General features: G+C 39.1%; 8 protein-coding genes across 13 annotated transcripts in view; 5 read left to right on the top strand and 3 right to left on the bottom strand.

Annotated features, from left to right (window-relative positions):
• Positions 1–380: 380 nt before the first annotated feature.
• LOC6651103 (60S ribosomal protein L13a) lies at positions 381–1,980 on the top strand. The gene is made up of 3 exons (XM_002073011.4): positions 381–456; positions 890–1,130; positions 1,530–1,980. Exons 1-3 carry the CDS (start codon positions 436–438, stop codon positions 1,883–1,885), a joined length of 618 nt encoding a protein of 205 aa, XP_002073047.1. The 5' UTR covers positions 381–435; the 3' UTR covers positions 1,886–1,980.
• Positions 1,981–2,268: 288 nt separating this feature from the next.
• LOC6651105 (3-oxoacyl-[acyl-carrier-protein] reductase FabG) lies at positions 2,269–3,183 on the top strand. The gene has a single exon (XM_002073012.4). It carries the CDS (start codon positions 2,308–2,310, stop codon positions 3,079–3,081), a length of 774 nt encoding a protein of 257 aa, XP_002073048.1. The 5' UTR covers positions 2,269–2,307; the 3' UTR covers positions 3,082–3,183.
• Positions 3,184–3,472: 289 nt separating this feature from the next.
• LOC6651106 (3-oxoacyl-[acyl-carrier-protein] reductase FabG) lies at positions 3,473–4,470 on the top strand. Its single transcript, XM_002073013.4, has one exon. The coding sequence runs from the start codon at positions 3,564–3,566 to the stop codon at positions 4,335–4,337; it is 774 nt and encodes a 257-aa protein (XP_002073049.1). The 5' UTR covers positions 3,473–3,563; the 3' UTR covers positions 4,338–4,470.
• Positions 4,471–4,472: 2 nt separating this feature from the next.
• Positions 4,473–5,426, bottom strand: LOC6651107 (glucose 1-dehydrogenase). 2 transcript variants are annotated; one of them, XM_047010299.1, is made up of 2 exons: positions 5,393–5,426; positions 4,473–5,320 (listed from the first exon to the last, which is right to left on the bottom strand). In XM_047010299.1, the coding sequence occupies exon 2, from the start codon at positions 5,208–5,210 to the stop codon at positions 4,569–4,571; it is 642 nt and encodes a 213-aa protein (XP_046866255.1). In that variant the 5' UTR covers positions 5,211–5,320; positions 5,393–5,426; the 3' UTR covers positions 4,473–4,568. The 2 variants fall into 2 exon arrangements, with proteins under 2 accessions (XP_046866255.1, XP_002073050.1); XM_002073014.4 differs by lacking the exon at positions 5,393–5,426 and having other exon boundaries at positions 4,473–5,386.
• Positions 5,427–5,797: 371 nt separating this feature from the next.
• Positions 5,798–9,435, top strand: LOC6651108 (A-kinase anchor protein 17A). 4 transcript variants are annotated; one of them, XM_023180671.2, is made up of 7 exons: positions 5,798–6,424; positions 6,484–6,944; positions 7,010–7,267; positions 7,655–7,862; positions 7,923–8,656; positions 8,706–8,789; positions 8,861–9,435. In XM_023180671.2, exons 1-7 carry the CDS (start codon positions 6,224–6,226, stop codon positions 9,357–9,359), a joined length of 2,445 nt encoding a protein of 814 aa, XP_023036439.1. In that variant the 5' UTR covers positions 5,798–6,223; the 3' UTR covers positions 9,360–9,435. The 4 variants fall into 4 exon arrangements, with proteins under 4 accessions (XP_023036439.1, XP_002073051.1, XP_023036440.1 ...); XM_002073015.4 differs by having other exon boundaries at positions 8,864–9,435; XM_023180672.2 differs by having other exon boundaries at positions 8,724–8,789.
• A 105-nt stretch (positions 9,436–9,540) lies between these two features.
• On the bottom strand, positions 9,541–14,031 carry LOC6651109 (pre-mRNA 3' end processing protein WDR33). Its single transcript, XM_002073016.4, has 8 exons — positions 13,627–14,031; positions 13,298–13,567; positions 13,062–13,213; positions 11,666–11,763; positions 11,472–11,598; positions 11,170–11,403; positions 10,892–11,103; positions 9,541–10,826 (listed from the first exon to the last, which is right to left on the bottom strand). The coding sequence occupies exons 1-8, from the start codon at positions 13,909–13,911 to the stop codon at positions 9,742–9,744; spliced, it is 2,463 nt and encodes an 820-aa protein (XP_002073052.1). The 5' UTR covers positions 13,912–14,031; the 3' UTR covers positions 9,541–9,741.
• A 407-nt stretch (positions 14,032–14,438) lies between these two features.
• Positions 14,439–15,029, top strand: LOC6651110. The gene is made up of 2 exons (XM_002073017.1): positions 14,439–14,670; positions 14,737–15,029. Exons 1-2 carry the CDS (start codon positions 14,439–14,441, stop codon positions 15,027–15,029), a joined length of 525 nt encoding a protein of 174 aa, XP_002073053.1.
• A 49-nt stretch (positions 15,030–15,078) lies between these two features.
• LOC6650866 (serine-rich adhesin for platelets) overlaps positions 15,079–25,488 on the bottom strand; it is a 39,986-nt gene continuing 29,576 nt past the window's right edge. For both annotated transcript variants that reach the window (XM_002073018.4, XM_023179999.2), the window contains exon 3: positions 15,079–16,406. In XM_002073018.4, coding sequence (XP_002073054.3) covers positions 15,954–16,406 — 453 coding nt within the window. In that variant the 3' untranslated portion in view covers positions 15,079–15,953. The remainder of the gene's footprint in view (positions 16,407–25,488) is intronic.

Consider the following 25,488-nt stretch of genomic DNA (forward strand, 5'->3'; position numbering starts at 1 on the left):
CCCAATGTTAGTTCATTGAAGTGTACACCATGCACAGCACTTTGCACGATTTTATATGTTTAGATTCTCAATTCACCCGCAATAATCAATTATATTTCGTTCAATTTATTCACAAAATTTAATTTTCTAATTTATTTCTCCGCGGACCGCACTTCTTCTTTCAGCGAAAACAAAAACAACAATAACAACATCGAATTAGCGATGGACCATCATCCACCATGGTTTTTTCAATCAATCTATCGATTGAAGATGATAACGATAAGTTATAATCGATAAGTCTATACAAACGAGCTTGTGTCAGTGAGCAACGTCGGTTTCGTTCGATTATCGATGACAACGAGCCGCTGTCAGTGAGCAATGCTTCAAAGCAACCCTGCCGTGTGACGCCTGAGCTGTCAACGCGGTTTCCGCTTTCTTTCCGTGCGGTTCTTAAACATGACTGGTTTAACGAACAGGGTAAGTGAATAGTAAAATGCAAATAAAAGCATCTTAATGTGACGACACAATGAAAGAAATGCGGGAAAAACATTGGACAACCTGTGAGCGATCAGTGAGAGTGATTTCTGTGTGAAAATTTCCATTGGAAACTTATATTATGGCAATCTAAATGTGCCTTGGTGTACACGTGCCCAAAAGCTAAGGCCAAGTCGCTACTGTCAGAGGCGGCCCCAGTTTTGAGAAAACCATCCAAAATTGTACCCGGAACGCGGACAACGCGCTTGCAACTGGTATGGACGTGATTTTCCTGGTAAAAGAGCTCTCAAGGAAACAACAATGCATTCGTTTCGTGTAAATTGTACCCTCACTCCACTTTGCTTCGACATTTGTTTATATCTCAACGAAGATACCTAACCTCATTTTTAATAATATTGTATTTCATGTATTGCAGACCGTTATTATTGATGGACGCGGCCATTTGCTGGGCCGTCTGGCCTCAGTTGTTGCCAAGTACCTGTTGCAGGGCGGCAAAGTGGCTGTGGTTCGCTGCGAGGAGTTGAACCTTTCGGGTCACTTCTACAGAAACAAAATCAAGTTCTTGGCCTACTTGCGCAAACGCTGCAATGTGAACCCGGCTCGTGGTCCCTTCCACTTCCGTGCTCCATCCAGAATATTCTACAAGGCTGTTCGAGGTATGTACTCCGAATTGAAGTTGTATGCTATTGGGGGCAAATACTCCCGCAATCAATGCATCCGTGATGTTTAAACCCAATTTTACCTACATTAGTCGAATGAGAAACCATGTGAACGACCAAATAGCTGAGTGATGCTCCTCTCCAATATTGTTTTTATGTAAAATATAATGCAAACATCTGCTAACTAATTTCTTCCTTTCTTTTCTTGCAGGTAATTTCTACAAACCATTTCTAATGATTCTAATGCCTTGCTATGATGCTTCTTATCTTACCTACATTATTTGAACGAGAAATCGTGTAACAAACAACACAACTGATGCTAAACTTGAAATTTATAGCATATGTTTATTCTGTTTTTGTCTATAGTCTAACCTTGACGTTTTGTTTTTCTTTCAGGCATGATTCCCCATAAGACCAAGCGTGGCCAGGCTGCTCTCGCTCGTCTGCGTGTCTTCGATGGTATCCCATCGCCCTACGATAAGCGTCGTCGTGTTGTAGTGCCCATTGCTATGCGCGTGCTTACCCTGCGATCGGATCGCAAGTACTGCCAAGTGGGTCGCCTCTCGCACGAAGTTGGCTGGCATTACCAGGATGTGATCAAGAGCTTGGAGCGCAAGCGTAAGGCCAAGTTGCAGATCACACTCAAGCACAACCGCGAGCTGAAGAAACTGACGGTGAAGGCGCGTGAAAACATCGCCAAGGCTGCTGAGCCCTTCAATAAGATCATTAAATCCTACGGCTACGAGGTTTAAGGAGGACGACAAAATAAAACACACTAGTTGAGGGCATTCTGCAAAACCAGCAGAGCGATTTTTTAAAAGAATAAAACAAACAACTAAGTATAAAACAAGTACATTTTTTATTTATAATGATACAAAATTGTATACTCTGAAAATGGCCATGTATCCGTCCGTGGGTTGTTGATTAATCTTGCATTTGCAACAATGATCTTAAATCGAATTGTTGGATTTAAGTCTGTGTTAATTAATCTAATTTCCTTCATTTAAATTAACAGTTGTTATTGCAAATAAGGCAGAGCATAATTTAAAAAACTCGGGATAAGCTTTTCCAAAACAGCTGATTCGAAAGCTTTCCCGAATAGCGAACAGCTGTTGGTGAAAGTAGAGATTCTAAAAATGGTCACATTTTTCTAAGGTTACGATCTTCATCCATCATGTCGACCTTTAAGGACAAAGTAATTATTGTAACAGGTGCTAGTTCGGGCATTGGTGCAGGTGCTGCCGTTCACTTGGCTTCTTTGGGAGGTTTCCTGGTCATTGTGGGTCGCAATGTGGATAAGTTAAAGGAAACGGCTGATCAAATTGAAGCAGCTGGAGGTGCTGAACCATTGCAACTGCTGGCAGACATGACCAATGAGCCGGATGTAAAGAAAATAGTGACATCCACGTTGGCCAAGTATGGACGCATCGATGTGTTGGTTAACAACGCCGGCATTCTAGAAACCGGCTCAATAGAGAACACCAGTTTGGAGCAGTACGATCGTGTGATGAACACAAATGTTCGTGCCATGTATCAGCTGACCATGTTGGCCACTCCAGAGCTGATTAAGACGAAGGGAAATATTGTGAATGTTTCCAGTGTCTGCGGAATTCGTGCGTTTCCCGGTGTGTTGGCTTACAATATTTCGAAAGCCGCTGTAGATCAGTTCACTGCCTGTGTTGCCCTTGAGCTGGCCTCTAAAGGAGTTCGCGTAAATGCCGTAAATCCGGGAGTGATTGTCACCGATATTCATAAACGCGGCGGAATGGACGAGGAAGCATACGCCAAGTTTCTGGAGCATTGCAAAACAACTCATGCCTTGGGACGTCCAGGAGATGTGAAGGAAGTGGCAGCGGCTATTGCATTCCTGGCCAGCGATGCAGCAAGTTTCAGTACAGGTGTTACCCTACCGGTAGATGGAGGACGACATGCCATGTGTCCCCGCTAGAAAGATGTTCCTCATTTCTCTTCACCAGTTGCATTTTTAGCATACAAATATTACCCTTTATTAAAATTATCAAAATAAATATATTTTTGGCTGTAATATGAATAACAGTAATGTAAGTCGTGAATCTATCCCAGAAAGTTTGGAGTTTCAATTTGATACGTTACAAACATAATGAGAAATTTATAATACAGAATCAAAGGGTATCACAATTAAATGATATTGTATTGTTGTTGTTCATTAGGGAACAGCAAAAACAAATATAATAATAACTAATTATCACCGATGGCACGATTTCCACCTTATCACCTTAACTTAAATTTAAAATTTCACAACATTTGATAATAACATATTCCAGTGGGGGACACTCCAGAGTTGTATGTGGATGAGATCGATACAGAGTAATCGACCTGTAGGAGTTGCTGACATTTCCTCAATGTCAAAGTTAGCCATAATTCTTTTCAATCACTGACAGCGTTAACATCATGCCCAGTTTCAAGGACAAAGTGGTTATAGTTACTGGAGCCAGCTCTGGCATTGGGGCCGAAACTGCTGTGCATTTGGCCAAGCTAGGTGGTCACCTAGTCGTTGTGGGTCGCAATGAGAAGAACTTGGTGCAGACGGTTGAGAGAATTACCGCTGATGATGGAGAACCAGTACTGATGATTACAGCCGACATGAACAATGAGGCGGATGTGCAGAGGATAGTGACCACCACATTGGCAATGCATGGACGCATCGATGTTTTGGTCAATAATGCAGGAATTCTAGAGTTGGGAAACATTGAGAATACTAGCCTAGAGCAGTATGATCGTGTGATGAATACAAATGTCCGTGCAATCTATCATTTAACCATGTTGGTCACTCCGGAGCTGATCAAGACGAAGGGCAATATTGTGAATGTTTCTAGCGTAAATGGAATCCGTTCTTTTCCTGGTGTCTTGGCTTATAATGTGTCCAAAGCTGCTGTAGATCAATTTACACGTTGTGTTGCTCTCGAATTGGCACCCAAGGGAGTGCGCGTTAACTCGGTCAATCCTGGTGTCATTATAACGGAATTGCAGCGACGTGGTGGATTAGATGAAGAGGCCTACAACAAATTTCTGGAACATGCAAAGGTTACACATGCCCTTGGCAGGCCTGGAGAGGTATCAGAAGTGGCAGCAGCTATAGCTTTTCTAGCCAGCGACGAGGCCAGCTTTAGTACTGGCATCAGTTTGCCCGTAGACGGTGGACGTCATGCTATGTGCCCAAGATAAGTGGATTTATCCCATTTGTACACACATTTAATATAAGTTGGTTTTTCTTTTTGTCAAGAATGAGAATATAATTCTACAATTGTAAATGTATTGAATGTAATTCTTATTGGGAAACATGTAAAACTGCATCAGACATCACGTTTCTTTTTTTTTTATTGAAAAGGCACAAAATAAATGCAAAAACTGGTAAAAACTTAAGAATGAAAAGGAGGTTTCAGAGATCCAATGTGTCTATCTCGGGCACATGGCATGGCGTCCGCCATCTACAGCTAGACTCAACCCCGTGGTGAAACTAGCCAGTTCGCTGGCTAAGAATGCAATGGCATTGGCAACTTCATCCACAGTTCCTGGGCGGCCCAGAGCATGAGTGTTTTTCGAGTGTTCTAGGAATTTTTTGTATGTTTCCGGATCCATGCCACCTCGACGATGAAGATTGGTAACTGTTACACCTGGATTCACGCAATTAGCCCGAACTCCTTTGGCAGCCAATTCCAAAGCAACGCATCGAGTAAACTGATCCACACCCATTTTGGAAATGTTGTAGGCCAATACACCGGGAAAAGATCTTATTCCATTCACACTGGAAACATTCACAATGTTGCCCTTTGTTTTGATAAGCTCTGGAGTCGCTAACATGGTCAGGTGATAGATTGCACGTAGATTGGTATTCATCACACGATCGTACTGCTCCAGGCTTGTGTTCTCTATGCTACCAGTCTCAATAATTCCCGCATTGTTGATGAGAACGTCAAGCTTTCCGAACTTCTTAAGAGTCTCGCTCCATACTCGCTCCGTGTCTGCTTCCTTGCTAATGTCGCCGACAACCAAAGCCGGCGGAACAGTGCTTGTCGCACTACATTGTTCGGCCACCATTTGAAGGTTCTCGACATTGCGTCCGTTTAAAGCCAAGGAAGCACCATACTTGGCGAATTTCAGTGCAGCCGCAGCACCAATTCCTGAGCTAGCTCCTGTAATTAAAACCACTTTTCCAGCAAAGTTCATTATTAATTATATAATTTAATGCAACTTAAAATCTTTTATCTATCTGTGCTTACGATCGATTGTTGTTCGACGCTATCGATGCTAGCTGATTCGACAACAATGTCAGAAATAATAAATGTAGTTACTTTAGTATGCTATGTCTATAAGTTAATGCGGTAAGTTGTGTTTATAAGATTGCAGATGAAATATATCATTTATATTTGACAAACATAAATAAATGATCTTATATTTTTATTACTTTAAATAATATAGTTCTACAACAATTTAGACCACCAAGTGATTGATGTAAAGAAATGACAATATTATTGTCATCTATTAAGCAATATATTATCTTATTTTGAATATTTCTATAATTAATGTAACAGCTAATGTAATGTTATATGTGCGCCAACTCAATTGTTGCAGTGCCATATGGGCATAAGTGAGTGCCACCCACCCCCATATCTATCGACAATGTCCCATCACTAGTGAAAAAAGTGAAGAAAAAAAACTTCTATCAGAATTCTTTTTTTTTTGTTACCATAAATCGCGAAAAATAAGATCATTTATTCGTTTTAAGTAGGATTGAATCGCCTGCCTAGGGCTAAGAAAGAAACGGAGGCAATTTGACAAAGACTCTGACATACATTTACATTTTCAATTTTTATTAATTCAGGATAATAATTTCTTGGATTTTCAGCTGTGTTTTTGTATAATTCCATCTGTCCACAAGCTAGTCGCCAAGTATACATATTTGGTGTTTAATTGATTAACTATTGTATAATTTGTTTTGTATTTTAATTATATTTGTATATTACTAACCGCACACACATACACCCACACACACATACCACCCCATACATACTTACAATACACCTACACCATATACTCTCGTACATATAACAATGATCAATATTCAGACTATAGAAAATGTGTCAGACTGCACTCCGCTGTATCTGCCTCACAGCCTATATCTTAAGCCATTGGCTAAAATGCAAATCTCCGTTGCATTGCCGACAATTAAGTCTGGCAAATCTGTTTCAAATCTGGAAATCATGGAGAAACTAAGCGCCGAGCTTAAACCGGATAAGTTTCTGATGCTAAAAGTAAGTTTCTATAAAACTATATAAACTTTAACTAAATTCCTTTAACTATATTCGTACAGGTCACCAAAAATACTGTCAATTACGTCCGATTTGAGGCTGAATTGGACGAACGAAAGCGTCTACGTTTGGCCGTCGATCGTTTGGATGGTGTCTCATTGCGATTAGCCAGCTTCAAGGAAGCATTTCGAGTACGTTGCACTGAATTGAAAGATGAATTTCCCACGCGTCACATGTGGGATTCATATTTTCGTGATGCTCGTAATATGGATGAAATGAAAGCGGGCGAACGTCCAGACACCATTCACATCACGCATTTACCTATGCGTTGGTTTTGTCCACGGCATTCGGAGCATGATGACCAGGCCAAACCCAGCGAAAGCATTTTCAAGCGCATTTTTGAAAAATTTGGGCGTGTCAGGGTCGTGGATATACCCATCTGTGATCCCTATCGGAAAAGTATGCCATCAGATATAAATGGAATGCGAACATTTAGTTTCGAACAGGATGTGCTTTTCGAGGCGTAAGTCTGATAACTTTACTGAAATCATTCGGATTTAAGCATCTTATATATGTATGTGCCAACAGGTATATCCAATTCGAAGAGTATTCGAGTTTTGTTCGTGCTATGGATGAGTTTCGTGGTACGAAACTTGTTCGCAAATTTGTGGACAAAACTCAGGCTATTAACATATCAGTGACGTTCGATAAACTGAAACATCTAAGCGAATCTCATATACAACGTCGCGAACGTGTACGGAAGCGATGTATAGCCAAAGCCCAGGCAGAGGAGGAAGAACTTGAACGGGGCAAGAAGGAACAAGCCGATGAATTGGAGCGCGAGAGGTTTGATTTTTACGTTTTGTTGTTGGGGATGGGGCGGGCTGGAAATGATGCCGAAAACCCAAGGAAATCAATGTTTGTTCGAATATTTCGTATATTCTTTCTATCTTAATTGTCAACAAAATAGTTACAGTGCTTACATATGTATATGAATTTTCTAATTCTGAGTAGAATAATATTTTCGATGCGTAGTCCGTCTATCTTGGGTTTCGAAATCATTGTTTACATTTGTTGCTTTGCTTACCTGGCAGCCAATCTTTTTTTGGTGTGCCTCCAGAATTCAGTTCTCTGTTTCTTCTAGACGAACAGTTAAACTTATATTTCTACACTTATCAAAAATCAAAACAAATGCAAAAAGTCGCAAACAAAATATTGCAAACAAAATTACAGGAAAAAACAAGATGATTTAAAATTAGCCGAAATGGAAAAACAACGCGAACGCGAGGAAAAGCGTAAGGAAAAGCATTTAAAAAAAATCCAAGAGCGTGGACATGCCGAAATCTCACAAAAGATCCGCCTAGAAGAACGTAAATTGATGATAGCCCAACGCAAATTGGAAAGTATACGTACGCTAGAAAAACTGTTTGATCGCATACAGGTGAAGTCTGAGAAAATGATTTTCTCTTGAATTTCAAATAACAATACTTTTATATTATAGCTTAAGCAAGCAGAGAAGAAGGCACGTCCCATACGTCATGTGGATCCTAAGGATGTTCAACGTGGTCGATTGGTGGAGAAATATAAGGTGGCCACTGAAAAGCTGGTATCCGAACAACGTAAAATCGTCCAAGATATCAAGAGTAGTACCCACCTGATGGGTCTATTGAAGAGCAAATCGAAAAAGTCAACGACCCAAGCGGCCAGTAGCGATGAAGACGATGCAATGACCAGCAAGAAGCAACACACTGTGGGAAATGGCATCATCGATACGAGCTCGATGAAAAATCCATCCAGCGAAGCAAACTCATTAACACATGCTGCCAGTGGATTGAATCCATTCAAAGCTGTGGCCGCCATGGCTGCTGGAGCTGTGGCGCCTGGTGCCACGCCCTATAGTGCTGAAGCTGCCAGTGAATGGATGCAATCCTTGTCCATGTTTGGATATGGCTTGCCGGGTGTATTTCCTGGTGCTGCCGCCCTCTATCGTCCTCCAGCTCCGTTTCCTGTGTCTAGCAATTATCGCGGCTTTGCGCCACGTCCACGAGGACGAGGTCGTGGCCGCGGACGTGGTCGTTATGATGGACATTCGTCCAGCTACTATAATCCCAAGCATTACGATGACGAGACCGGAGATGATGGCTATTACCACAAATCCTCACGTGGCCGAAATCGATCACGATCTCGGTCCAACTCTTCCTACTCCCGTAGTCGTAGTCGGTCACGAGGTCGTCGGTTAGTATTATTGATAATATCAAAAGATCCGTATGCATTTGTTTTATAGTCTTATATGCCGTTCCAGACGATCTCAATCGCGCAGCCGCAGTCGTTCCCATTACCGCAAGTCTTCCTATTCATCCCGCTCAAGGTAGATTCAACAAAAAATTACAATTAGGGCCCTCATTTCATTGGGTTTTTCTTTCTATTGTATTTTTCTAGCAGAAGAAGCCGAAGCCGATCTCATTCACGCAGTCGCAGCAAAAGTTCTGGTCAGCGTAAAAATCGCAAACTGGCTTCCACACGTCGTTCACGTTCGATTAGCTATTCGCGTTCCCGATCCCGATCGCGTAGCCGATCTCGGTCTCACTCTCACTCGCAGACGCGTCGTCATTCCAGCTCACGTCGTCAGGAGAAAAGTCGGCATCGCAGCAAAAGCAATTCAAGCAAACGTGTCGTTCTTGAAGCGGACAAACTGGTGGCTTCAGCTGAGAAAATTCAACGAACCATCGAACAGCACACCAAGGATCGAATGCGTGAAGAGGAGCGTGAAATCAAGCAGACCTTCCGTAATCGCCACAATAGTGGTAATCATCATGTGGATTCCAAGATGGCTGCTTCTCATGAAGCTGATAACGACGATGATAAAAATAAGGAAAAGAATAAGAATAGAAATGGCAGTAGTAGACACAGCAGCCGACGCAATTCTTTGGCTGCTTAGTATAATTGATTGTTAATAGTTAAGCTATGTTAAGAGTTCCAAATATAAATTTTATGCATATACATGCATATATATATATATATATATATATATATACACTACTCTTTAAATTGTACTTAAAAAAACAATCATCATTCAAGGCAGTTGTCGTAAAACTTTCTATAGAAAAGTCGGAGTTTGCTATTTTACAATATGGTTGGTTGCTTCTTTTTTCTTTTGTTGCTTGCATTCTTAAACAATTTATATATATATTTGTTTTTTTTTGTTTGCTGTATTGAATGTAAATCATTGCCATTAAAATGTGTAAAATGTGGGGAACAACAACAAGCTGGGTTAATGAGAATGTATGTGGGTGGGGGTCGGCAGGAGGATTCTCTGTGATTTAATAGCGCCGATTGTTGGTGCGGCCGCGACTCCTGCCATTTCCACCACCTCCATTGTTGCTGTTTCCGTTATTATTATTATTATTGCCACGTCTACGACCACCACTGCGTCCGCCATTGTTGGAACCCTTCTGGTATTGATCTCGGTCACGATCATGAAACATATCACCGCTTGAGTTGTTGTTATTAAAGCCATTCGAGGGGCCATTATTTCCACCACCACTATTACCATTACTTGACCATGGTGCATTGGTTGCCCAGGGATTTGGTCTTCCCGACTGTGATGACTGATCTCGTTCCCTATCCCAGTCGCGATCCATATCCCTTTCTCTCTCCCTTTCTCGTTCACGTTCTCGCTCACGTTCTCTCGTCGTTTCTAAAGGAGGTTCATCCACAAATTCCGTGTTGGGCTGTTGCGTTTTCACAGTTACCAAAGAGGGCAGGAATGGCTTCTTCAAGAGCAAAAGTTCGCGCACACACACCAATTGGGCATTGTGTTGACGCGGCTCAAAACGAGATTTCTTCAGCGGTGGAGAAGCCACCTCACCACGAGCTTCCACTGTTGGCGACACGGACCGAGATCTATCTGGGACTGGGACCACATCGCTTAGCTCCTCCAGTTTGCCGGCATCGATGTATTTATTGAGAAAATCAGATCCCTGACGTATAGCGGCCATTACACGTGAATCAGGATGAACACGAATGAATCGTCCATAAACGAAAATGCCAACAATTGTCTGTGGATCTAAGCCATTAAGCATTCCACTGCTCAGAATGCCTTCCAGTGTATTCTCGCTAATCTGCTGGTAAGTTAGGCCGCTGGAAGAGTCTTTGGCCTCGCGGGCAGCAAGCTCATCATGAATGCTAAGAACACTAGGGTCATCAGCCCGCCGTGGACCTGCCCACTGCACTTGGAAGTTACGTGGAATGGGTTTGCTGTACGGCACTTTCTTCTCTCTGTCCCTGTCGCTAATGCCCCTATTGGGATCCAAATCCAGGCCAGGAATAAAGCCTTTGTCGGCCGTTAAACTTTCTGTAAACTCTACCCTGTCCTCGGGTCCCATGCCAGGTATTACGGCATCATCTGCATTAAAACGAGATAACTTTAATAAAAAAACAAAACCCTCTTTATGTCATTTTTGCACTTACCGTATTCACATTCATCCAGGGCAGCCAAGCTAGCGGGCAATGTGTTAAGATTATATTTATCACGCATCAGATCTCCAGGTCGATTTCTCGTCCAAAATTTAATTGTATGATCATTAGAGCCGGAACAGAGAATGTGTCCTAGCGGATGCCAGGCTAGAGTCCACACAATACTGTCATGTGCCGTTTCCACGCATCCAATTTCCTTGTCCGTTCTAACAAGAATGAAATCAAATGTTTAAATAATCGCTCATTATTATTCGTTATGAGAGAAAACTCACCCAACGTTCCAGAATAAAATGCTGCCATCCGAACCTCCAGAGCAAAAAAGTCCCTCGTGTATGGGATGCCAGGATACGGAGCTGGCTTCCTTCTTGTGACCACGAAACACTTGAACTTCTTCGCGTAAATTTCGTATATCGAAAAGCTTGAGCAGATGATCTCGGGATGCTGTAACTAGCCAATTGCCATTGTTATTCCATTTCAGATCCATCACAGTCGATTTGTGAGCATGTCTGCGCGTTAATATGTCAATAAGTTAGAGAGAAAGTCCCATTTTATTGGGTGTAACTTTTATACTTACAGCGTGGCCAGAGCAATGCCACTCTTGGGATCCCAAATTTTGATGGGCTGTTGATTGTCCTTGCTTCCACTTACAATCATTCCCTTCTGTGGATGCCAATGTACGCACTTTACGTCTGCACCATGACCTAATTACAAAGATTGTTTCCAATTTTAAAACATTTTATATATTTGAAAAGTCGCTCATTTACTTACCTCGCAGTACTCTCTCCTCCTGACATCGCATAAAGTCCCATATCCTTAAAGTTCCATCGTCGCTGCCGCTGACAAATTTACTATCCGTTGGACTGAAACTGCATTTAGTAGATTGGATTTGTATTCGAGCATTGGGTTAGAATGTAGATAAAGACAAATTCAAATGGATGAGAATATGAATTCAAATGATAAATAATGAATGCATGTTCCTCAATTCGGCTTAGAATGGATTACAAAAAAATATGCATTATAGGTTTTTTAAAGAATCTTCAGGTCAGGTCAACAATTATCATTTTCAATAGTCAATGGCATGAACAAGTAAAATTGTTTTGAAATGTATTATGATTGAAAATTGTTTGTGATGTGAATTAAACTAAATGACATTATCTTTTGAACATGAACCAAGAAAAGTCTTTATAAGGCATTTCCTTAGCAAATATCTTAATAATTATCTAAAATTAAACTTTATTTATAGCAGATATTTTTGTTGATCTTTAAAATGGACCGCGAATAAAACAATTTCATCTTTAAACAATTATTTTTAGATGTTTGTGAACTTTTGAAAGGAAAATAATATAGAATTTAGACTTAGATTAATACACATTACTCGACCAAAAGAAGGAACGATAAGCATATTCAAAATTTTAATGTGGAGTTGTATGTGTAGGTCGTCTTAATTATGTTCGTCCATTGCCGGAATTGGGGCCAGGCTGTGATCTTCTACCAGTGAAAGAAAACAATCGAACCCCCGAATTTTTTGTATAAAGAAATTTTGCAGTTTTTGCATTTTATTATTGTTGCTTTGGCCGGTACCGCAAATAAAACCGTGCAATCGTTCTTGGATTTTTGTTTTAAGATAATTGCTTTTATTGTATGCATTTCTTTTGTATGTATTTGTTTTTTTTTTTCTTTTTCTTTTTATCATCATTTCACGTATATTGGTTTCAGTCTCAAAATAGTTTTAAAGCTATAACACAGATAGTTAATAGTCTCAGGATATACAACAAGTCTTGTTTTAAATTGGTTTTGTTTTGGTTAAATTCATAATTGGGCTCAGTTAAGGCTGAGAAAAACGAACTAAGTGCTGGCATGTTGCTAATATGACGGCTTTATTTTTATTCATTTAGTTAGTGCAACAGCCCCCCGAACAAAAAATCAACAAACCGAACCTAACAGACCTTGTCCGATGAAATGCAATGACCACCGTGTAAAAGACCACGCGACCCAGGCCAGAGCGATGGCGTAATAGACGCAGATTATAAAAAAATTGCTAAGAGCTAGGTGTGTGTATCTTTCACTTTGGTTTTGGCTTAAAGTCGATGCTGGTAGTCTCATGCCTGCGGCAGCAGCTGCGAAATGGTAAATACAGTTGACAATTACATTAAGTGTGCAATACCTTATTCCCCTAATTGCCTCCTTGTGGGCCTGGTACATCTTAACATTGTTCATATTGGATTGCCAGTATTTGACATAGCCGCCGTGATCTCCCGTAACCATCCAGCTGTCATTGTGTGACCAGACCATTGTTCTCACAGATATGTCATGGGCCTGAGAGAAAGATAGAGAAAAAAGTGGGTGGGGGGAGACACAATTAAACTAAACCTTTATTGTTACTTGTCTGTGAACACTTACTTGCAATATAGTCTCAAAGTTAAAGGTAAGGCCATTCCATAGAGTAAATTCTCCTGAACTGGCACCCGTTACTAAGCGGCGACCCTCTGGAGTCCAGGCTAACGTGAAAATGGGACATCGCATTTTATTTGTCGCCGTTTTAACGAAGCGCGTCGTAACTGCATTTGAGGGATTGTCTAGGTAACTGGAGGGCGGTAACATCTGCGGTACATAGATGCTATCTGGTTGTAGGGCTAACCGGTCTCGGTAATCCCTCTGCCACAAACGATTCTGCAAACAAATTTACGAGTTATACGCAAGCACTTTCGCTGTCTGCTTTTTGTGATTACCTCCAAGCTCTTTATGATCGAAGCATTATAATCGACCGTCTTGCGCATTACACTCTTGCGCAATCTTTTGCCATCAAAATCATCCTGGGACATGCCAAATGGACGCTGGAACCCTCCTGGCATGAATGGCTTGAAGTGATTATATCCCTGCTTGTTGGAGCCATGATGCGGATGATAATGTCTGTAGTGTTGGCCGCCCATTGACGGAGGCGGCAGCGATGTGAAATTGGTGGCCAGGGCTGATGGTGCTGTCAACAGCTGTGGCGGTGGCTGCGATACATCCATTTTTAATTCGCTTGTCGAACTCCTCCGGGTCGTTAAATCTAATTTTTTACAATTTTAACAAAATTTTTTCATTTACACACGCACACTTAAGACCACGCATACACCAGACTAGTGCTGAGAAATCCATGAAACCATTACCCAACACTATCGATTTTGCTCATCAGCTAGTTGACGTTGCCAGATGTTCAGAAAAAGAATCGTGGATTCATTCAGGCGGAAAAACGTTTTAATTCAAATTTTAAACACTTGAAAGCTGATTTTCGTTAAAAAACAAAAAATTTTTCCATTTCCCTCATTTGATAGAGGAAATATGATTTAATATAATAAATTATGCGCACTTTGCACTAGTAATTCAAACTTAAAAAATCCCCCGTGCGCAACATTTGACACTCGCAAAGTTAAATGAAGCTTTGCATAAATCAAATTAAAAAATAAATGAGTTTTAATTAAAATTTTGGCTAATATGGCTTATAACATTTATAAAAACGGTTAGGTGTTCAGTTTTTCGCCCAGTTCAAAGTAAAATAATGGCGAACTATATTCTACCCGGGTTTTTGGGTCTAATAATCTGTTTGAATAGCGTTGTCTATACGGAAGCGGCATCTAGTAGTTCGTCATCTAGTAGTGCGGCAACTACTAGTGCTGATTTTGGATTTGTATCCTTTCCAGCTCAGGCGCAGACCTGTACATGTTCGATATCTTTGTCCTGCAGCTGCTGTCAAAGTGTTGTGGTGAATGCCATGAATATGACAAAAACACGTACGTTAAACGGTTCAAGCTAAAGACCTAATTGAATTTGAATTATGAACTATTGCCTTTTTCCAGTTTGTCTCACTTTCAAGCTAACCATTCTCAGCGTCTCTGTTGATGTAAGTGTTACCCTGGATGGCACATCGGTGGCTAAGTTTACAATTGACGCCAAAAATCCGCCTACATTTTGCTTACCGGTTATATCCTTATCGCCTGTGGACATGTGCCTTAAGCTTAGCGCTTCCTTGGTCGGATTGTCGGGCATAAAAATGTGCCCAACTGTTTACTCCACTGTAAGCGGCAGTCAGGCTTTATCCTATGCTTTTCCTTGTGTCAAATTGTCCACGGATGGGGTGAGCTTGGCCTAGGATAAGTTTATAAAATGGATACCAGAAAACTATTAAATATATATGTATATTGAATGCATCGTTTAGGTTTGTTTATTTCGCACATTTCTCATTAGATATTTAAAGAAAGTGTTATATACAGTATATATAGTAGATGGTGCTTAGGCCTAGGTGACAGTTTCGATTAAGTTTTATTAAAATAATTGAAACAAACAAAGTTTTCATTCAGCCGTCGGCATAGAGAACGCCGTCATTTCTTTAACTAAAATTACAAATACCAATTACAATATGCTTGAAATTATATATATGCTGAACCCGCCATATGCCTGAACCCATTTGTATTGCCTACCATGATAGGTCTACATTCAAAATAATATACACAATTAACTTAAAACTGAAGATCACACAAAGGACTGCTAAACTTATGGCCTAAAAGGTTGCAATCGTCGTAAAAATGCTTTCCGATTAGATTTGGATCATGCAATATTTGGGCAACTTTCGGACCGCTTTTTTTTTGGTTCGACATGAACTACTGCATTACAAAAGGACAGAGTATAAGCACAAATAAAATCCCTTTTTTATTTTAGTAGAAATCTGTATAAAAGTTCAAGGTATTCAAGGTTAATTTTGCATGACCCAAAATATCTAGTTCAGTTCGCTTATAAAGGCTTTAGAGATAAATAGATTGGATCGATTATATATATATATTTGTATATATTCTATCTACGGATGGTGCATGTCGCTGCTTCGTGTAGCCAAAGTATTATTTTTTTGGTCCGGTAAAGTCTCCATGCCGGATCCTTCGCCTGTCGCGTTGTTCCAGCATGACTTTCCGACAGCTGCTCTAGCTGATGTGGATGATGGCGACCCCAGAAGCGGCACATCACTCACAATCGCCTTGCACATGACCATCTTGACTCCGGCAAGGAAGTCAGTTAGGTAACATCATGTGGGTCGTGGTGGTGCCGCCGCTTTGCGCGCTGTCATTGTTGCTGCTGCTGCCAATGCAGCTGGTGGTGGCGGTGGTGCACTACGCATCCTGGGCAATGGCTTTTGCTTCGAGTCCCGTTGCTGCTGCTGCTTTGGTTGTGTTGTTATTACTTTTGGTATAGTACCCAGTCGCTTGGCTTGCAGCACAAGATCAGCATCCATATCAGCCTCTGGTCCACCCTCAGAGCTTAGCGAATCGTAGGATGAGGGTGTGGGTGAATGTCTGCGATTACCCTGCTCATCAATTTCAACCACCACTGATTCCTCATCATTCTCCTCTCCATCTTCGTCGCCCTCATCATCTTCATCCATTTCCTGTTCCTCGATCATGGTGCGAAACTCCTGTATAGAGTCGTTCAGCACCCACAATTGTGACAGCAATGAGAGATCCAATTGTCGCAACCCACACTAAAAGAGAGAAAAAGAGAGAGAAGTAAATAGTGAGTGAGATGGCGAATAAATCAAATAGCAAGGCAAACATAAATAATGACAGATATTAATATTCATATAAATTTGTATGTACAAGTTCTTGACGGCCACCAACGCAGCAAAACATACATAAATCCAGAGCCGGGATACTTTCAAAAAGCAAAAATAGAGCAAGGAAAAATTGTAACCAAATAAACTTAAGCCACGAGCGCCAACGGTTGACTTGATCTCTGCACCAAAAACCACGTCGCGTGTGCTTCGCCTGGCATTGATTGGCAGCACCACCCAACCACTAACAACCACCACAAACGATCTCGACGTTGATTCATGGGCGTAGTACTAAGCCTGGTGGCGGGACTCTCTAAACCGATTCCGCTTTCTTTTGTTCATTAGTTCTCAAAATACTCTAACGACTTGGAAATATTTTCGTTCTTAAAGTTGGCAAAATAGTTCTTTATAAATGAGAATTATATAGATGAACAGGCAGATTTCATTCCTTTGGTATTCCTCTATTACCTATCACTTATAGAGACCTTTATAATTTAATCACCATAAGCATCTTCATTTAGTGTAGCATTTGTTACTTAAGCTACAGAAATTTGTTGTGAGGAAAAACTAAATTGTAAGAAATCTTAGATGCTTTTAAGTATGGTGAAACATTAAAAAAGTTGATAGACATATGTATGTACATAGATGATGAGTGAAAACAAAAACCCAGATGCAGTTCCTCCCATCGAAAACTGGGTAGGAAATTAGTAAATTACCAAATATCAAGACAAATAAAAAGACGAATTGATAAATTTGTTGAAAAATTTGAAGACGAAAATATTTCTGATCTAGATAGATGGTAGAAAGATGATAAATGGTAATTAGACTTCCCTTTTAAACATATTAATTAAAAAACTAAAATTTCTATAAATTTATCGATGATTCTTTGAAGATACAAAATATTTAATAGAATGTAACAACTTATGAGAACTAAAAATATGCAAATTATATACATATAGATACACTTATCTAATAATCACTTTATTAATAGAACTCATTTGTTAGATATAAATTCCTTACTTAAAAAACTTAAATAGATATATAGATATCTGTAGACGGATTTCTTTTACTAAATAAACTAAGAAGTCATACAAGTTTCCGACCTTCAATCAAGTTCATTTAAAATTTTCCTCATTTCCGTTTAATAGTAAAGTTTAGACAAGTAAATTTGTCTTCATCTATGTTAAAACGTTTTGGCACTTTTCGAGGGTGTGGCAGTCGCTCACAGCTTGTCGCTCCTTGCCACAAATTTAACAGACTCCAACCGCATTAGCGGCATTAAGTAACTCGACTAGAGTACGTTCGGCTCGCTTGATAGCGCCAAGACTCACCTAAGATGAAGACAATTAACGGTTAACGTTAAAGTTAACCCAACAGCAGCCGTGGCCAACCATCCATTCATCCATCCATCTATCTATCCGTCTAACTACATATATATATATATATGTATGCATATTGCCTTGGCCTGTATATTTATACCCTTGCAAAAAGGGTATATTAATTTTGGTCAAAAGTGTGCAACGCATAGAAGGAAGCATCTCCGACCATATAAAGTATATATATTCTTGATCAGCACGACGAGACGAGTTCAAATAGCCATGTCCGTCCGTCCGTCCGTCCGTCCGTCCGTCCGTCCGTCCGTCCGTCCGTCCGTCCGTCCGTCTGGATCAACGCAAACTCCTCCTAGACCGTAAGAGCTACAGAGCTGAAATTTTGCATGTAGGCTTGTATATACTGCAGGCGTTGTATATCTCGGATTCAGCCGGATCGGATCACTATATCATATAGCTCCCATACAAACGGCAAAGTCACAAACAGTGACTTTTCTTAATAACTTCGTTATTTTCTGAGCTATTGTCGTGAATTTTAATATTGGTGAGTTAATTACACATATAAACGACTATGCCAAATTTGATCAAGATCGGGTGACTATATCATATAGCTCCCATAGGAACGATCTTTCGAAAACAGTGACTTTTGTCAATAACTTCGTTACTTTAAACGCGACTGCTTTCAAATTAAACATTTGTTAGTTTAATATATCTGTTAATGAATGTGCCAAATTTGATAAGGATCGGGTAACTATATCATATAGCTCCCATAGGAACAATCGGTGGAAAACAGTGACTTTGATCAATATCTTTTCAATGCTAAGATTGTAGGCCGTTCTTTCGCAAACATTAGCCTTTTTAGCTTAAACGTTTTTCCACTTTTGATGGCTATAGGTAAGGAAAGAGTTACCAAAAATGTTGCAAGGGTATACAAACTTTGACGCGGTCGAAGTTAGCCCCGGCCCTCTGGTTTTATTTTATTTTTAACTATTTTTTTTCTCTTCTTATTTTGTATTAAGTCGAGCTGACACAAGGCGCTTGTGGTCAAAATGAAAGTTTCCCTGTCGCCGTTGAGTAGGAGGGAAAAATCTCATTTGTCAATTAATATCGCCGCATAATATCTTGCAAAAAGCAAAAAAAAAAGATGAAAAAAAACCAGCACAACTTTCTGCAGCTGCAATATGCCACCAGTAGCAGATCCCATCCATCTGATATTAGTAGGGAGATTGAACTAGGCGTATTATTGGAACGTAATTGATTGAAGAAATCGAACTGAATATTCATAAATAGAGATTCGCTTGACATTCATTTGCTATTGTGTTTGGAAATTAGTCTATTAACACAATTAAGAATTAGAACGCCTCCCATGTCCATATCAAGCACCCCGTTCACTCTCTCATCCTTGAGTGTATGTTAATTAGAGCTTAATTGGTATTAGACATTTGCCTATCGGCAAGTGTTTTACGTAAGCAAAAAGTTACAATTGCTTTTTTTGCCACCCACACACACATCTAATTTTAGCTGGCACACTTAAACCGTACATAGAATCAACCTCGGTATGCATTTTTAACCCCTCACCCCACCATACATATGTATTACTTATACCATATACTTATAAGCCGTCAGATATTTCCGCATTGGAGCTGAAATTGAAGATAGAAAATCAATGCCCCAAGAAAAAAGGAAAAAGAAAAAACTCTAGGCATTGCCTAGACAGTCTGTAAATCTGTTTGCGGAAGACAAACATTTGCCTGCACGAATACAATGACTGCCAAATGAAGTTTTGTGGCTTCGTCCAAGGAATAGGAATATTAAAGATTTCATAGAGCCCCAGTTCTCCCTCCACCCATTGACCAACCAACCGCACAACTTATAGAGAACATCAGAAAAAAGCAAAAGGGTAAACCGCAGTTAAAAAGAAAAACAATAACAAAGATTTGCCTGCAACTGAGGAAGTAATCGAAATAAACTAACCAAAATCTGTTCTTCAATGTAGTGCAAGTAAGAAAGAAAGAGGAAAAATGTTTAATTTTTATTAATAACAACAACAATCAAGTCCATACATATAACTTTTTTATCTCCTCTTCACTAACAATAAGATGCCATGTTAATAGTTCTGAGTAATCAACTGGAAAAACCTGAGCAAGAGTAATTAAGCTTTAAAACATGTCGTCATTAGAAGGTTTTGGAGGGGAAAACTTTTGACTTTCAAGTCATAAAATGTAATCGATAACACTGAAAATTTAATTAGCCTTAAGCGCATTGCGTTGAAATGGCTTAGAAATGTTTTAAATAGTTATATTATATAGGCACTTATGCAATAAACATTGGACACTAACAACAAAACTGAAGCCCTAAAAGTATTTCATGAATGCACACGGCAATAAATGCCAGCCAGCCTATTGCATGCCCCCATCAGAAAAGACAAGGCTGCCACAGCCCCCAAAGTCGTTGTCGATGCAACACGTACACATATACGATGCAATATTATGCATGTAAAGACATACATACACATAGGATATAGTATATATCTTCTCTTGTAAATCTGGATACGTTCTATCTTTAGGCAGGGGCTAGCCAAAGTGCCTTTTGGCGTCGACATCATCATGGCCACATAGTAGTCGGCGGCAGCACATCAAACATTTGGTGCGTTGAAGCGTGAACTTTGGCGACCGCAGAATGTTGCAAATGCGGAAGAGACTCCCCAGAGATAAGCTCTATCCAAAAAAAACAAAAAAAAAAAACACAATAAACACTTCCAGCCATTGTCATAGTGTTTATTCTTGCCACGGGCGATGTTCTATGTACTCTGTTGATCCTTATGCTTACGCTATTTGATCTTGGCTTTAATGGATGGCTAGGATCATTAACCTGGCCTCTTGCGGAATTCTCTAGTATAATTTTATCTTCGTCTCATCTTATCATTAACGATTGCCCACATTAAGATAGTTATCGTAGATTAATGATCAAATCTAACATAGTTCATAAAAACTTAGTGATTATCAAATTGTTTAAGAACCAGGAAATGGAAATTCAAGGAAAGTTAATTTTAATGTTTAATGTCATATGTTTTTAGTATTCATATTAACCGGCATTTAAGTAATTTGTATTGCAACAAACCAAACTTTGGTGGTTATATGTTATATAAAAAAGAACATCAAGTATTATTTAGATGGAGTCTCTTTTTCTGAACATTTAAAGGAGAATTTCATAATGTTGTAAATAAACTGAAATTAGGAATTTTATTCACAGGATTCTCACCTTGGATTAAATGTTCTTAATGTACGTTTAATTGTGAACTTCCCCATTAGGACATTAAACTTGATAATAATTATCCTTGGATTCGGATTGGGAATTCCTGCTAATATTTCATAGACTTTTAAAGTTTAATACTAACCTGATAATTGCGTCTAATCTATAAATCTAATCATAAATCTCTCCATTCAACGTATGGATAGAAATGATGTATAAATGCCACAAGCAAATGATAATTTTTGGTTTATGATTTATAAATTTCCATTTCAAATGTGTCTATTATATACTGACGAAAAAAAATCGAGATCTCAGGCTCTCTAAAATATGAACTATACGATAATGCCTTGTTATAAATTTAACTCAACGTTTTTTTTCCGCATATCGTTTGCAACTTAATTTAGAAACTTGTCGTTCTCGTTGTCGATTTTGACGCCAAAGATAGCCATGGCAAGAGGCATAAGTGGGCGGGAAGGATGGGGCGATGGGGCGGATGGCAATGGGGAGCACTGACGACGACGCCGAAGCTTTTGGCATTTGCATTGTCACACCTTTCAACTTAAGCGCCAACTGCAGTCACATACAGAGACACAAAGAGATACAAAAAGATACTAAAAGGCGCGTCTCGCCGATGGAGGCGACATTTTCGCTTTTTTTTTCTCTCTTTTTTGTGCCTTTTTTGGTGTTTTTGTTTTTGGTTTTTTGCTGACGTGACTGAGCCAAGAATATTGTCGCCCAGGTTTTGGAATTTTTATGCACTTGTTTTGTGTTTTGCTTTTCTCTGTTTTTGCCATTGCCTGCTTTATTTATGGCATTCGTAGGTATTCTACTACGAGTATTGAGTATTTCATTAGCCTTTCAAACGGCTCACGTACAAGTTGATAAAATGTCAAAGATACCTTGAATCCTATATCCATAGGTACACGTATCGAAAGAAATATGTATAACTGACCATAGAACTGTTTCTCTAACGGTGTGATAAATTTGCATATTGGCGACGCACTGGAATGACAGGCTGGCAAATTGTCATCAGATATACATAACTACATACATATACATATGTTGTCAAAACCAAACAAGATATCTGCTTCCATCATAATTGCCCCTTTTTGCAGTCAACTTTTCGCCTAGTTTTACCAAAAAAAAAAAGCCAACACACACACACACTAGAGGTAAACAAGCGAACTGTTAGCCAGGTCAAGAAGATGAAGCTTCTGAGCCATAAATAAAATCGTTTAGACAGATACGTCGTTATTGTGTATGTTGTTTAGGTCAGCTGCATGGCGAAATGAAGAAAGATTTCACACACTGATTGATAAAGTCAAACAAAACCATGAGTACCTACCTCCACATGATACATAGTTGCGTTTAGGGTATTTTTAGTATGAACCAAATGCCTATAGGGAGCTATTTCCTCCTTCATCTCTCTCTGTCTCTCTCTCTCTCTCTCTCTCTAGCTCTCATCTCTATGTGGGGCCTTGCGAAAAATTGGCAAGAGTGTTATATCTTTGGGGGCATTCGCGCTATTCACTGAGCAGCTTATAAAACTGTTGCAGTTCTTTTTTTGGCCAAGGTGTTGAAAGTTGCCTTGCAGTAAACACCTACTAAATGTGTGGCAGAATCTTACGAATTTGGGGTAATTGCAACAGCAATTTCAACTAACCAAAGGCACAAGATGTCTTTTGGCCTATACTCTAGCCAACTAACAACTAGGTGATTGTTATTTGAGCTTTTAAACTGTTATGTTGCTAAACTGTATATAAGTTTCTTTTTAACTTAGAACAGCTTAGAGTTCAATTATAAAATTGAATCTAGATACATAACCCAAATTAAGAGAATTACTTCTTTGGCAAGAGTATAAAAATGCCTTTCCAGAGAACTTCTTCTTTAAGAATTGTAACAAGAACCTATTTATAAGGGTTCAAAAAGCACATATCGATAAGATTTTTGTTCCTACATTTCTATAGAGCCATTGCATGCCTCGGCCAGGCTAAAGGCGTAGCAAAGTTCCATGACAAACATGCATTTTTTCCACTTTCCGCCTCAATTTAAATCTATTATGGCCAGGGCCTTAGGCCCATGAAGCGTCAATTTGTGAATATTTGGATGGCCTTTGAATACCCATTCTACAGAAAAGAAATGGGTATATTTATTTTAATCAAAAGACAAACCTGATTACCTCACACGTGCTTGGGCTTTTGGCTAATAATACGAGATAAAAAATTACCCAAATGTTTAACGAACAAAAATTTATCTTTGTGGAAGTTCAGTCGTGACTTTAAGCTATGTATATATATTATTGAACAGTGTGATGCGTTATATCCGCCTATCCGTTTTCACTCTTTAAATTATCGAGTCGTAAATGTAAGTATACTGTTTCAAGATCTACCAATAGCACGTACCAGATGATATATTCAGTGATTTACAACAAACAGTTTTTTACTTAGCAAACCCCGCTTAATAGGTTTCTTAAGGGTATTCAACGTTTGGTAGTCATCAAGTTTGCGTGTTCCTTCATCATTTCTTTTCGCCATTTTCTAATGGCTAAAATGTAAGCAGCCAAACATGCCAACATGGAAATGCCCCCAAAAGACAATCACACCATGAGCTAAATCTGGCCAAAGTAGAGGAGGAACGTGATGGAGTCTGAGCATCCACATTTAAGCTGGACTCTTTTTGGATTGCATGTGAGCGCTAATTTTGTAATTTGTGTGCAACTGTCAACTCAAGGCGAGGCAGGCAATTATGCGGTGGTGCCGGGGATGGAGAGGGAGGATCAAAAACATGCATTTGTCGAACTTTCACTTGTTGAACTCCAACTGCGTCTGCGCCTCTTTCTGATGAACACTCCAACTCAATGGAACTCTCATGCAAACTCATTTCCAAAGCTGATTATAAAGAAAATGGACCGGCAGACATATTCCAACTTCTCCTAGTCCTTTTAACCAATTGAAGAGAGAATTTTCTATTTCTAGTACTATAAATGATTACACTGCGCAATAAACTTGCAACTTTTATGACTTTTTGTTTACTAATTCGAAATTCTAAGAATAAGCTCATTTGCATATATACTTATTATCTATCATAGTTAAACCATCAGTTATATCACTGATGACCTATCAAAAAATAATTATTATAGAAAAGCCGATTGTCAACCTATTTAAAAACTATGTCGAAAACTGTAATTCATCTAATAAACTGGAACTAAAAACTAAATAAGTCAATGAACAAATTAAAGGCCAATCCATCAATGCAGATAAATTGAAATAATATTTTACCTTCAATTAAAGATTTAGTAAATTTTTGAAAAGAAAACGAATGACATTAATCAAAGTTGATAATAAAAAAAGGTAACATTGAACGAATTATTTTAACTATCAAGTTAGTATATTTTGAAGCATGTTAAAATGTAGTTGAAACTCTACAAATACTGTGAAAAATCAACTGATATGCCAATCAATTGATTTATAAATAATATTAGAGTCACATTTTAACCTTTAAAAATGTATTAAAAAAGTTTGTTTATTCTTGATCTTTATTCTAAACTTGTCTAAAATCGATTAGCTGCAATGGAAAAATGTTAAGTTTTATATCGGCATTTGTATTAAAGATGATCTGCAATAGATTCCAACTTGTTCATGGCATTTTAGTTTTCTTTAGAGCTTAATAAAAACAAATTCATAGCTTAAGATCTCTGCGACTTGGCGATTCTTCATCTTCTTGTAGTTAGATTGATTTAATATTCGGCTCAACTAAATGTATACTCTAACAGTTAGTGTATGAGTAAAGGGTATTAAATTATTGTAGCATAGCAAACTGGCAACTAAATACATAAAATCAAAACCATGTTTAAGGTTTTCTTTGTTTCCACCAACAACAGCAACAAAACATAAAAAAGAGAAGTGAATTTTACACTCAGTTGCACAGGCAAACAGCCAACAACAACAAGCAAATTGGAGTTGAAAAACAACAGCAACAACAACAACAGCAAATTACAGATAGTTTATGCTCAATGCAAGATGTAAGCCAGGTCGAAACAAGTGATTTTCTGGCCAACATTTTTGGTTGTCGCGTTAATTAGTGACGCCTCCAAAATTGTGTTCATTGTCGTTTCAGGTTGTTTCTTGCTGTTGATTTTGGTTTATACAATATAAATTAACCAACTTATTAGGCGTACCATGATATAATTTTTGCAATTGCTGCAACACACACACACACACAGACACAGAAAATCATTTCCTGTGGTGAAAGGGCAAATTCCATAGATCGAAAATAAGTAAGACAAGACATTTTGCTGCTTTATAGCTCTTTTTGGTTTTTGTTGTTGCTAATTTTGTTGCACAAACAACTTCCCCCATTTGGCTGCAATTCCTCATTCTGAAAAGGGCATTTACATTTATACGATTTATATTTAGACATAAACTTCTGTA

The sequence above is a fragment of the Drosophila willistoni genome, chromosome 3R, assembly GCF_018902025.1.
Source record: "Drosophila willistoni isolate 14030-0811.24 chromosome 3R, UCI_dwil_1.1, whole genome shotgun sequence".
NCBI lineage: Eukaryota > Metazoa > Arthropoda > Insecta > Diptera > Drosophilidae > Drosophila > Drosophila willistoni.